This window comes from Astyanax mexicanus, chromosome 19 (genome assembly GCF_023375975.1).
Source record: "Astyanax mexicanus isolate ESR-SI-001 chromosome 19, AstMex3_surface, whole genome shotgun sequence".
Taxonomy (NCBI): domain Eukaryota; kingdom Metazoa; phylum Chordata; class Actinopteri; order Characiformes; family Acestrorhamphidae; genus Astyanax; species Astyanax mexicanus.
The window spans coordinates 17,422,655-17,436,091 of record NC_064426.1 but is presented as its reverse complement, the minus strand read 5'-3'; the positions used below and the strand labels follow the sequence as shown (position 1 = coordinate 17,436,091).

At 37.3% G+C, this 13,437-nt stretch overlaps 1 protein-coding gene across 9 annotated transcripts in view; it reads left to right on the top strand.

The window, feature by feature from the left end:
* The window catches only part of grna (granulin a), a 28,133-nt gene extending 17,163 nt beyond the window's left edge, over positions 1 to 10,970 (top strand). For 5 of the 9 annotated variants that reach the window (XM_049467857.1, XM_049467853.1, XM_049467851.1 and 2 more), the window contains 9 exons: positions 2,186 to 2,339; positions 2,440 to 2,537; positions 2,692 to 2,845; positions 3,759 to 3,856; positions 5,527 to 5,784; positions 6,767 to 7,033; positions 8,177 to 8,419; positions 9,635 to 9,856; positions 10,826 to 10,970. In XM_049467857.1, coding sequence (XP_049323814.1) covers positions 2,186 to 2,339; positions 2,440 to 2,537; positions 2,692 to 2,845; positions 3,759 to 3,856; positions 5,527 to 5,784; positions 6,767 to 7,033; positions 8,177 to 8,419; positions 9,635 to 9,856; positions 10,826 to 10,969 — 1,638 coding nt within the window. In that variant the 3' untranslated portion in view covers position 10,970. The remainder of the gene's footprint in view (positions 1 to 2,185; positions 2,340 to 2,439; positions 2,538 to 2,691; positions 2,846 to 3,758; positions 3,857 to 5,526; positions 5,785 to 6,766; positions 7,034 to 8,176; positions 8,420 to 9,634; positions 9,857 to 10,825) is intronic. The other 4 variants (XM_049467858.1, XM_049467854.1, XM_049467856.1 and 1 more) reach the window with 2 other exon arrangements.
* Positions 10,971 to 13,437: the final 2,467 nt, after the last annotated feature.

Below are 13,437 nucleotides of genomic sequence, written 5' to 3'. Positions count from 1 at the left end.
ACACTACCGTTCAAAAGTTTGGGGTCACATTGAAACGTCCTTATTTTTGAAGGAAAAGCACTGTACTTTTCAATGAAGATAACTTTAAACTAGTCCTAACTTTAAACAAATACACTCTGTACATTGCTAATGTGGTAAATGACTATTCTAGCTGCAAATGTCTGGTTTTGGTGCAATATCTACATAGATGTATAGAGGCCCATTTCCAGCAACTATCACTCCAGTGTTCTAATGGTACAATGTGTTTGCTCATTGACTCAGAAGGCTAATTGATGATTAGAAAACCCTTGTGCAATCATGTTCACACACCTGAAAACAGTCTAGCTCATTACAGAAGCTACAAAACTGACCTTCCTTTGAGCAGATTGAGTTTCTGGAGCATCACATTTGTGGGGTCAATTAAACGCTCAAAATGGCCAGAAAAAGAGAACTTTCATCTGAAATTCGACAGTCTATTCTTGTTCTTAGAAATGAAGGCTATTCCATGCGAGAAATTGCTAAGAAATTGAAGATTTCCTACAACGTTGTGTACTACTCCCTTCAGAGGACAGCACAAACAGGCTCTAACCAGAGTAGAAAAATAAGTGGGAGGCCGCGTTGCACAACTAAGCAAGAAGATAAGTACATTAGAGTCTCTAGTTTGAGAAACAGACGCCTCACAGGTCCCCAACTGGCATCTTCATTAAATAGTACCCGCAAAACACCAGTGTCAACATCTACAGTGAAGAGGCGGCTGCGGGATTTTGGGCTTCAGGGCAGAGTGGCAAAGAAAAAGCCATATCTGAGACTGGCTAATAAAAGAAAAAGATTAAGATGGGCAAAAGAACACAGACATTGGACAGAGGAAGACTGGAAAAAAGTGTTGTGGACGGATGAATCCAAGTTTGAGGTGTTTGGATCACAAAGAAGAACGTTTGTGAGACGCAGAACAAATGAAAAGATGCTGGAAGAATGCCTGACGCCATCTGTTAAGCATGGTGGAGGTAATGTGATGGTCTGGGGTTGCTTTGGTGCTGGTAAGGTGGGAGATTTGTACAGGGTAAAAGGGATTCTGAATAAGGAAGGCTATCACTCCATTTTGCAACGCCATGCCATACCCAGTGGACAGCGCCTGATCGGAGCCAATTTCGTCCTACAACAGGACAATGACCCTAAACACACCTCCAAATTGTGCAAGAACTATTTACAGCAGAAGCAGGCAGCTGGTATTCTATTGGTAATGGAGTGGCCAGCGCAGTCACCAGATCTGAACCCCATTGAGCTGTTGTGGGAGCAGCTTGAACGTATGGTACGCCAGTGCAAATGTGCAAATAACACATCAGTGTTTATGTGCTTTACCCAGTAATTCAGAGCCAAGAAGCAAATGGTTAGAATTTGTCTATGGAACGCCACCAGCAAAGTACAATTGAGCTAGGTAGGTGTAGGTTTAGAACAGTTCTGTTTACACTAGTTAAAAGTAAAAATCTATTTTTTTACTTTCTGGACTTGAGCTACCCACCTCTGTGTAAGTAACTATGTTTACATAGGATCTCCCCTGAATTTTGTGTTTTACAGAAACTCTAAGACTAGGTCAGTGGCTGAACTGCACTTAGCAGGGCATTACACATGTTGTAAAGTAACATATGGCATTGCAAATACTTATTAGTGTAAAAAGGTCTTTATTTTAAAACGTTTCTAACTGTTGTTCATCTCACTGCCTTGCAGTGCTGTTAGCCAATCAGAGGTGATATATGTTTGCATGTATGAATATTTATAAGCAAGAGTCAAAATCCTATGCCCAAAAAGCCTCCCCCTTCCACTCCTTTACCAGAATAAAGCAGCGTTATACTGGAGCACTTTTTTCCACAAAAAAATTAATTCATACTAGAGACCACAACTAGACGTTTTCATAAATAAATAAAAAAACTATGAAATGAGACCTTTAAGTATATTGTAAATTGTGTGAGCCTTCTGAGCAATGTAACCAAACCTAAATTGGTTGTGTTTTTACCCACAAGCTCTTAACATGACTGAAATAATTAAATTATTTGTCAAAATACTAATGTGATCTTAGTTAAGAATAAGAGCAATCTAAACATTGATAAAGCATCTGTGAAGCATTTAAACCTTGTCTTAGGATGAGCCAAAACGGAATTGTGTGCTCTAATATGAATGTATATTCAGATCATTGGGTTCCTTTGTGCAGGCGGTGTGCTGTGATGACTTCATCCACTGTTGTCCTCATGGGAAGAAGTGTAACCTTGCTGCTGGAACATGTGAAGACCCCTCAGGTTCTGTGCCCTGGTTGAAGAAGGTGCCTAGTCAACCAATCAAAGGAAAGAAACTTCCTGAAACCAAAGGTACGGAATATAATCTACACCACTATTTACTCCCAGTTCCAACCAAAACTGAGAGTAAAAACACATGATTTACAGACTTTACCACTTCCTCCAGCTTTAGGCTCGGATGTTCCCTGTAATGACACTGTGGCCTGTCCTGATGAAACTACGTGCTGTAAGAATGGTAAAGGAGGGTGGAATTGCTGCCCACTGCCTCAGGTAAAGCCCCTTTTAATGCACTTCTTTCTGTTTATTTTTTTAGACTGAATCAGAGACCTAATAATGGTTATTTTTAAAGAAAAAATAGCTACATGTTGTTGCTTTTAAATGTTAAAAAAACTTGGATTGTAAAATGCATGTAACTCCTTTGCAGGCGGTGTGCTGTGATGACTTCCAACACTGTTGTCCTCATGGGAAGAAGTGCAACGTTGCTGCTGGAACATGTGAGGACCTCTCAGGTTCTGTGCCCTGGATAAAGAAAGTGCCTAGTCGACCAATCGGTGGAAAGAAACTTCCTAAAGTCAAAGGTAATTAATGATTAATGTTACTTAAATGTGGATTTTTTTTTTTTTTTCAAGAATGGAAACAAGTAGCCTTCTTTGACATTTGAGTTACAGAGTACATGACCCAAATTTATCCACTGTTAATGCACTATTTTAAATAGAGAGCCAATAAACAGAACATTGTATTGACCCATCATTAGTGGAGTTTGGGTGTAATCAGTGACTGCACTTTAAATCTTATGCCCGACAGACATTTTTCACGCCTTCTGCCTGTGCCGATAAGCATGTTGGTCTGGAAGTGGGGAGTGTTCAGATAAATTTCTGGCGTATTGCTATCTTGGCACTAAAAAACACAGGTGCACCACTGTCTGAAATCATCATCAATAACAATCAACCATCAAGCGTTCATTACTATCTTGGCAACGAAGGTGCGCTGCGTGCATGGGCGCTCAGCAGTGCACAAACCTTTACAAACATTTACATCAACAATAAACAGAATACTAAATGAAATAACATTACTGTTCCTGTAAATTACCTGCTCACCCACCTTCTCAGTGTGAACACGCAGGTGAGTTTTCTCTGCTAAGAAGCGCTAAAGTGCGGGTTGTGCAGCTGATGCCTCGCCTTTAGATCGCTAAAATAGGGCCCAAGGACTGACTGTATACTAAAATAAAAATTTAAATAATTAAATGAAAAATAATAAAATGTATTAATGTAATTTAAGGAATGATGCAACTGTGTGATTATGTATTTTAGTGTATTAATATTGATATATATGAGATGGCTTGGCTACACAAGTTATGCTGTGTTTTGTCTGTAATTTTATTATTAATAAACAGAGTATATATTGAGAGAATATTATGATGTCTTTATTTTTTTAATTGATTTTAGATATTTACAATATTGAATCATTTAATAAGTTTGCTTCCTGCTTTAGGAGCTGATGTTCCCTGTAATGCCACCTTTGCCTGTGAGGATGAAACCACTTGCTGTAAGAATGATAAAGGAGGTTGGAGCTGCTGTCCTCTTCCTGAGGTGACTTTGTGGACCACTTTTAGACAGCTTTTAGACCCCATTCATTCTATCATTCTACAATCACTTAAAATACAGCTTAAGTGTTCTTTTATTCATTTAACCTGTATTATTTAGACAATGCTAAAAATAATTTACTTAACATGAAACTGTGCTGTCCAGCCCTTAGTTCCACCCAACTGGCTTCTTTAAAACATTGAGTTGAAGGAATTAAAAGAGACCTTTTTCCGCATTAAGAGGTGTCAAGTAAAAAAACACTAATATTTTGTACCTTACTTACTGAAGGTACACATTTTGGAAATTAATAATGTACCGGAGTAATTATTTTTCAGACAATTTTTATTTCTACTTTTTAAAATTTTACACAAATCTTTTTAAACTTTCTACTCCTTTCATTTTAAAAATAGTCTTGTTACTCCTCCTATTTCATTTAAGCTTTTCATTCCAGATTGTTATTGTTAAAAAAGGAAAACCCTATCCAGATAAGTCTCTCAATCCAAAAAGACTGAATTTAATTTTGGTTGGATGAGAAGTAAAAACATACCATTCCATCACCCTATTGGTTTATACACAATCCATCGCACCTGCACACGTCACGCCCACACTCCAGCAAGAACATAGCAGATGTATGTGGCCTAGTATGAAGATGATCCCTGCAGAGACTCAAAAGAACTCGAGCTCTTGAAATGTTCTGAATAAGCTTCTTTATTATATCTGCATTGTAATAAAATACTTTTATTTTCAATAGGCATATATGGACCTAAAACAGGAAGCCTTGTGCATTCCAAATTGATCAACATTAACATTTTAATAGAACATTATAGTCATTATGGCTTTTAGAAAATGTGTTTTGGGGAGGGGGGTAGTGCTCTATAGTTCCCTGTGGCACAACCTAAACTTTTGTCCTTTTTTTCCTTAAATTAAATTATATTGATATTTCAATCTCTACAGAAAATATTTTAAACCCGAATATCAATATTTCTAACTGGGAAGATTAAATGTGAATACACATTTGCCTGCATTTTATTTGGTCTTTTACTTTTCATCTTGTCATGATAGAGCCGGTCGCACAGAAGCAAATCAAAATATACTTTAATAAATATAGGGCAGGCAAAAATCAAGGTAGGTAATACAAAGCAAAGTCAAAACGAGAGACAAATACAGGTAATAGACAAGCGTGTCGTACAGGATAAACCGTCAATACTTAGAATAGACTAAGAGCAAATACGCCCCTTTTATAGGGCTAGTATTCAGGTGACCTGCTTCCTGGAAGTGTCACGTGCTGGTTCATGTGATCAGGATTGGGTGTGATGTCAGTGTGTGGTGCAGAGCTGAGTGTGGGAGAGATGAGAGCGCTTTTAGCGCCAGGTGTGACACCACATGCCTGATAATGGAATGTTAGTGGATTTATGAACCAAAATTAGGTTTAATTAATTTCTTAAAAATCTTTGTTTTCCAGCTTAACCATTAGAATTATACATGCTGTTTATGTTGCTGTACATTTAAGACATACCCTTTTCTGATTGGACAGGTTTTTATAAAATGTTTTTATGCAGTCTGGACTAAAACGTATACCTAAAACTTCATTATTATATAATATGGTTCATTATCTTCTTCCAGAGCAATGCTTGGTGTGTGTTTGACTGATCTGTCTGTACACACTGTGTTTGCAGGCTGTGTGCTGTGAAGACTTCCTCCACTGTTGTCCTCATGGTAAAAAGTGTAACCTCGCTGCTATGACATGTGATGACCCCTCAGGGTCCATTCCCTGGCTGGAAAAGAAGCCCAGCCGTCCAATCGGGGGACAAAATAAAGAGAAAGGAAAAGCTGCAGCAGCGAATGTAAGCTGTGACTCCAGTCATTTCTGCCCAGCGTCCAGCACCTGCTGTAAGGATGTGAACGCTGAATGGAGCTGCTGCCCCTTCCCACAGGTATGTTAACTCAGCCAGTCCGTTAGCTTGTGATCCATGTGGTGGCTATTCTTTGCTAACAAAGATGTGTTTGTTGTTTATAGGCCAGTTTCCTGAACAGGAATTAAGACTAGTCTTGGGATACACATCATTTTGTATGAAGATTTTTAATTGAATGGAAAATATAGTCTATGACTAGGCGTAATTTCTGTCTAGGACACTGCTCCTATATTTCTTCTAATGAATCTCTTCTAATGAATGCTTTCAACTACTTTAATTTGCACCCATTACTGTCACAAATACGTTTGGGATGAGTTGCATAATTGGAGATGAGAGGATCTTGACTTCATTAATTCGCTTGTCAAACAAATCCTCGAAACAATGGTCCAAAATCTAGCAAAATCAATTCCTGTACTGGAAGCAGGAAAACATTTTTTTAAAAAGGACTTATTGTGCAAAACTCACTTTTTGCATGCCCCATAAACAATCCAAAAAAATCATCCATCTGTTTTCTGTAAATCACTTGAAAGAGTTAGGTGTCAGGAATCATATGCATTTATGAGCTGCTTGGATGGCACCCTTCTTGTGACGTCACAATAAGAAAATGTGCATAATACCAGCCCGCCTCCACCCCTCACCTGTCCACCCCCACCAGAGCCCTACCCACTTGATCAGTTGAAGAAATGCCATTTCAGTCATTTTGGTTGAGAACCTGCAAGAGAACATCAGGAGTAGCCAGCAGACTTTGTCTGAGAGAGGGATCTATACCTGCTGTATGTGTCAGGTTAATTAATGTGTGTTAATTAATGTGTGTTCTTTTATCGATGTATAGAATGAACTAGCTTGTTCGTGTTTTGTCATTTAGCACAAGCTAACACTAATGTGGTGTGGTCAGCAACAGCTTATTTGCATATAAGAGCCTTTAAACGGTGGATTATTATTTGTTCACTGGTAAAATTATTGAAAAAAGCCTCAGTAAGATGTAACTTTAAACTCTTAACAGGGTGTGTGCTGTGAGGATCGTATCCACTGCTGCCCACATGATGCCACTTGTAACCTCAGAACCCTCACCTGCGACAAAAACACCACCTCTGTCCCAATGGCAGGGCCAGTTAAAGCCTCTGGCCCACCACCACCAGAGAAGAAAAAGCCGAAAGAAAACAAAGCAAACGAACCCGTTAAGTGTGATGACCACCATTCCTGTCCTGATCAGACCACCTGCTGCTTTATGAACAAAACCATGAGGTGGGGGTGCTGCCCTCTGCCTAAGGTAAGTGTACTACAGCTTTTTTATACAGTCAACAACACACACTAACACTCAATATTCACCCAAATGAGGGACTATACCACCTCCCCCCCAGTGTATCACAATACCTACATTTAGAGTGTTATTATTATATTCACCTTAATCAGAGACTGTAGCTCTGCCTCTGTGTATAATACCTTAATTTAAAGTGATATTAATATATATACCCTGATGAGAGACTATATACCCCCACCCATTGTATACCACAATACCTACATTATCATAAATACCAGGACTAGAAGAGGCACACGCTGATGCAGTTTACACAATTTAAACTGTTTATTAATAAAGGGGACCAGCAAAATAGGAGAGTCTAAGGCAGGCAGGGTGAGTAACAAAAAGGCAGCATAAACAAACATACCAGGAGTGGAAGAGTAAGCAGTGTTAGTACACATGGAATACAGCAGAAAGAAAAGGCAATATCAGAATATTTCATGGTATTTTCGCAATAACGATACTCTTGCCGATATGACAAAACGCTGAATGAAACAAAATATTTCAAGAATTAACTACTGCAATAAAATTAAAATGCCGAACACAGGCAGACTGTTATTATTATATTCACCCTAATAAGAGAATCTAGCTCTGCCTCTATACCTACATTTAGAATGTTATTAATATATATATATATATATATATTGCTACTGCAATAAAATTAAAATGGAATTATATTATTGCGTACAATATGATCTGGCACACCTCTAAATGAGATATTAAAAAAATATAAGAATTTTATCATATTTGTAACAAAAGTCAATGATCCAGAATGTCAAGATACTAATAATGAACTCCCTATATATATATATATATATATATGTGTGTGTGTGTGTGTGTGTGTGTGTGTGTGTGTTCACTATAATGAAAGACTGTAGCTCTGCCTCAGTGTATATATATCACAATACCTACATTTATTTTCATTTTTTAATAGTTTAGTAATTTTCTTTTATTCACTTTTCACATATATCTGCCCTAGAGGCAGTTTCCCAGACTGGGATTAAGTCTAGTCTTGGACTACATTGCATTTTGAATGGAGCTTTTCTACTGAAATGAAAAGTTATGCCACCAGTTATATCACAGAATACTTATGATTAATTTCTTTTTCTTCAGGCTGTGTGCTGTGAGGATGGAGAGCACTGCTGTCCAGCTCAGTATAAGTGTGATAAGACTCAGACGTCCTGTATTAAGGGTGACGTGGTCATTCCCTGGTACAATAAACTGGCAGCCGAGAGCAGCCCTGACCATAGCGTTGATCAGAGTGCTGTCAAATGTGACTCGCAGACAAGCTGCCCTGCTGGAACAACCTGCTGTGAGATTAGCACAGGGAAATGGGGCTGTTGCCCTCTACCAGAGGTAAGAGTGTGTGTGTTTGTTTACTCTGTTTTAGTCTTCTTTATAGAGGAGATTAAATTACTAATATTCTGACACCACTCAGAATATTAGTACAGTGGTATGTAGGCCTGTCACGATAACAACATTTTCAGGACGATATATTGTCCCAGAAATGATTGCGATAAATGATAATATTGTCATTTTAAAGGGGCACTATAGAAAATGCTTTTTCCTGTTTCTGCTCTACCAAAGTTTGAGACAATGTGCCACACTAATAATATACTAGTATAATAATACTATTACACCATTTTACAGTTAAACTAACTTTTTATGATTAAGAGTAGACATTGGGCTTCCAAAAAAAAAATATTTTAATGTCTAAAATAATTAAAAATAATAAAGTACAACCACCCCGGGGCTCTGTGGGTTCTGAGAAAACGGCACTAAATATTAAACAACAAAAAGTAACAACATATAGATTAAAGTAACATTTACATTAATTCAACTTTAATTCCTTTTTCTGATCATGTGTCCATGTAACCAAAGACACAGATGGCTCAGCCAGAGCTCTTGCTGTAAATGTATTTTTTTTATGTAACTGCCAGACAAATTCTGAGTAAGGAACACCAACAGGTTTACAGTGTGGGGCTTGAGGCACGGTCTCTCTGGGGTAACAATATTCGTATTTAATATTCAGCTCTGAACAAGGAAGGAAAATGCCTAGTGGTATGATAAAAGCACCCCAGATAATTTGATGATTTTCGTTCATAAATCATTGTTTTTTTGGGTCAGTAGTTTCAGTTAAATATATAATTTAGCAGAAAAACAGTGATATTTGAGAAGTGAAGTGAAGTTTATAGGATTTACAGAAAATGTGCAATAATTCTTTAAACAAAATTAGGCTGGTGCATGAATGTGGGCACAACAGAAAAATCATGAGAATTATCAGGGTTACACTAATAACTTTTTCATACCACTGTATGAATTGGAGACCATTGGCATAGAAACCGGGGGATGGGGGGGGTATAGGGGGGATGAGGCACAATATCAGAAACAGGTAGATTTGCCCAACTATTTTTAACAATGTAAGTATACAAAAAAGGTTTACTGTGAGGTAATGTAGTGGAAAATCCACATGAACTGTAAAGTTAATCATTTTCTCTATGCTTTAGCAACAGTGCTGAACTGAATGAAGCACCGCCTTACTATAATTTGTCTCTTAATATTCTCCCTCAGGCTACCTGCTGCCCAGACAGAGAGCACTGCTGCCCCAAGGGCTACTCGTGTGATGTTAACTCACAGTCATGTGTGAAGACCATCTTACTACAAGTGGAGACAATCCCCTTAACGTACATCAGACACCTGCAAATCCCGTGTGGTGGGGGAATTAGCTGCAGTGACACTGAGACCTGCTGTAAAACCTCCAAGACCACCTGGGGCTGCTGTCCATCTCCAAAGGTAGGTCTGATGGTCTATAGTTAAACAATTAATGCAGTAACATTATCCTAAATATGTTACTTTAGCTTCTTACTTGTGTCTTAAGCGTTTCTGTTTAAGAGCAATTCTCACTCTCACACAGAGATTACATCTTGCTCATGCAAACCACCTTTCAAACATTGTCTTTTATTGGTTCAATAAGAACTATCTCTGGCTATTCTATACACTGAACTATTCATTTAGTTCTTTAGCATAAATGAAGATAATAAAGAATGAACAGGTCTATCTACGCTTGTATTGACTCTAGTGTGTGGAATTCAAATGGAATTCAAATGTGAAACATTTCTCATCACCATATATCTCTGTTTGCTCTTGTGTGAATTACAAAACTGAGTCACAGTCAAAGCTGCTGGAGTAGCGTGCTAAATTAGTGTGCATTAGAGGGTAAGGATGCATCGATTCCATTCCAACTGAATACAAGTAAATTAATTCAAACTTGAGTGATAAGGTTGTTTGTTCGGATGTTGGTATCAAGGCCTCTTTGGCAAGTACATTAGCATGGTATCGGCTCCACAACCAATACCATTATCGGTATTAGAGGTGTAACACATCACAAAACTCATGGTTTTGCGGATCACATTTTTTTAAAGGTTAAATAAGATCATTTTTATTTAGATATATAATTATATTTATAGTAAGATTACTTTATTAAAATTTTAAGATTATATAAGATTTTTTTGGATTGCTATTACTTGTTTTATGTGTGTTACATTGTCATGTAATTTTGCTTAATGTAAGAAATATATCATTGAGCTTTTAAGAAATAAATCTTGAAAGAAGCAGAATTATTTGCCAGTGGAATTAGAAGTGTTCAGGACATAATATTTCTATTATTTCTCTCTTAATAAAATTAAGATTGTGTGACCCTGACTTATATAATTATACTCACTACTCCCATATTCCCTCTCTCTCTTTTCCTCCTCTGTCCAGGCTGTGTGCTGCAGTGATATGAAACACTGCTGTCCAGCTGGATACACCTGTGAGGCGAATGGTTCGTGCACTCAAGCAACTGGCTTCAACTGGGACAACTGGAGTGTGTTCTTCTCCAGAAAGAAGCGAGCACTCCTTGTATAAACACAGCTGAGCTCGTCCTACTGATTTAGATATCACACACAAATACACACAGCCTACACTGTATATTAGACGTTTGGGACACTTGGCTTTCTTCTTAAATTTGACCAGTAAATGTTTAGTAATAATAAAAAAACAGGTATGTGTTGATGCTTTGAGATAACTATGTTTAGCACTTAATAACATGATCCAGTTTCTTCCCTGGTGTAAAGATCAGCCAATTACCCAACCCACTCATTAGGACTACCCCTATCACTAGTAATGCCCCAATCTAGAAGGGTAAAGACTAGCACATGCCTCCTCTGATGCTCTTGTGCTCTTTTAGGGCTCTGGTAGTCGATGGCAAGCTACATGAACAGGATTCGAACCAGCGATCTCCTGATCATAGTGGCAGCGCTTAGTCCACTGGTCCACTCGGATCCCTTGCCAAAATTAGTTTGCACTGTAGTAAACAAACATTTACTAAGCCATTTAGACATAAAGCCATTTAGACATTTAGTTGATTTTCCTTCCTAATGTGATTTTATTCTCTAAACTATTTGACGATTAAAGAGTCTGCCTCACACTGCACTGACATCTAAACCTACCCAAACTAACTAGCAGGGTCTTTTAATTGAGGCTGGTTTAGTGTGTTTGGAAGCAGTAGAAAACAGTGTGAGCAGGTAGTGTTGTTTATAATAGTCTTTTATAGTTTTGTGCAATGCCATTTTAGCTAGTTTTCCTGATTATTAGCCTGCACTCTAAGAAATATAAGTACAGATTTGTACTTAAAAGAGTACAAAGCTTGTCGCTGGGGCTGTACCTTATATTGAGGTACAAAAAAGTACCTTTCAGTGAAAGTCCTTTTGTGTACCCATGGTTTTTGTGCCAGTATAGATTATAAAGATTATAAACATTGTCATCAACTAAAAATGGCTCAAAAACTTGATGATACAAAATTGTCTGGCTTTCAAATAAAAAATGTGCAATTTAAATATATACTGTTCATTAGTACAGTGATGCAGAATACTGAATGTACCTTTTGGCTGGTTAAATGGTACAAATTTGTACTTATTGCTGTTAGAAAAGACTTTGTACTTCAGAGGGAACAAATCTGACCCTGTAAAGACCAATATTGTACCTTTGAGGGTACAATTATAAAGAATGTACCTTCGAGTACAAAAAAGTACTCATATCGTACCTCTGTTTTTTAGAGTGTGTAGTTGGTACTTATGTAGCAAATATTTATATTTTAATCTGTTAATGATCTCATGAAATAGCGAATTAAGGGAAAAATAGGACAGCAGTGTACAAAGGACAAACTATATCAGGCTTGAAACACTTTGGAGAGTCAGATTATTTTCCAGCAACAACAAGTTGCTGGAAATTAATTTTTGAAAATCCCTTTAAAAGCTGAGTGTCCTCAAATGTTTTATAGACAGTGTAAGACCAAGACAATCATATATAATCAGGTGATATGGATAATCAGGATAATCATTATTTTACAAATTCTAGTTGATCATTTACAGAAGGAAAAAAAAATAAGAAATTTGTTCATTCATCATCTTACTGTATTAAATTACATTTTCCATTATTACCATGCATATTTGCCTTCATACAGCAACATATACATAATACTACTTGAACAAGAATGACCACATTTACATACTGTCATAATCTCAGTAATATTTGATGTGTTAATATCAGATGAAGATGGAAATTGTTGTGCTCCATTAAAAATAACAAAACCAATTTTTTTGTCTTCTTTCACTGTATTTGTCAACAGTTTTTTCAGTGACCAACGACATCACAGTTGTGTCACAAATATAATAATTTGAAATTATTTTCAGGAGAGCACATCAATACAGCTTTATTAAAGACAGTGAATGAAAAAAAAAAAAAAAAAAGACAGTGAATGTCATCTGCCGGTATCTGCAGTAGTTGGATTGTGTAATTGATCAGTAAAAAGCGGGGATGAGACGGGAGGCGGATTTAAATGCGGGTAAGAACAAGACTTTAATAAATAACAAATAAACAAACAGGGGAATAACGAATAAATATATATATATATACATAAACAAACAGGGAAAACAAACAAAGAGCTAAACTAAACAGATAAGTACAAAACAGGGCTGGGGAATATATACAAAGGATAAATGCGTAAATATGCACAAAACAAGGAATATAAACAAACAAGAGATATAAACAAATTATACAAACTAAACAAAGAACTAGAAACGTGGAGAAGAGCAAATACGATACGTGGCAAAACTAAGGTAAGACGTGACGAGACAGACAACTTAGGAAGGTGCAAAGACCGACGGATAAACAAGGACTAAAGTGAGCTATAAATAGTAACATGAAACACTGAACACCTGGGGAAGGGGCGGAGCTACAAATTACACACACGTGACAGAAAAGTACTGGAGAAACACACTAGCAAACGGGGAAAACACAGGAAAACATAGCGAGGGCGTAACAGAAGCCCCTCC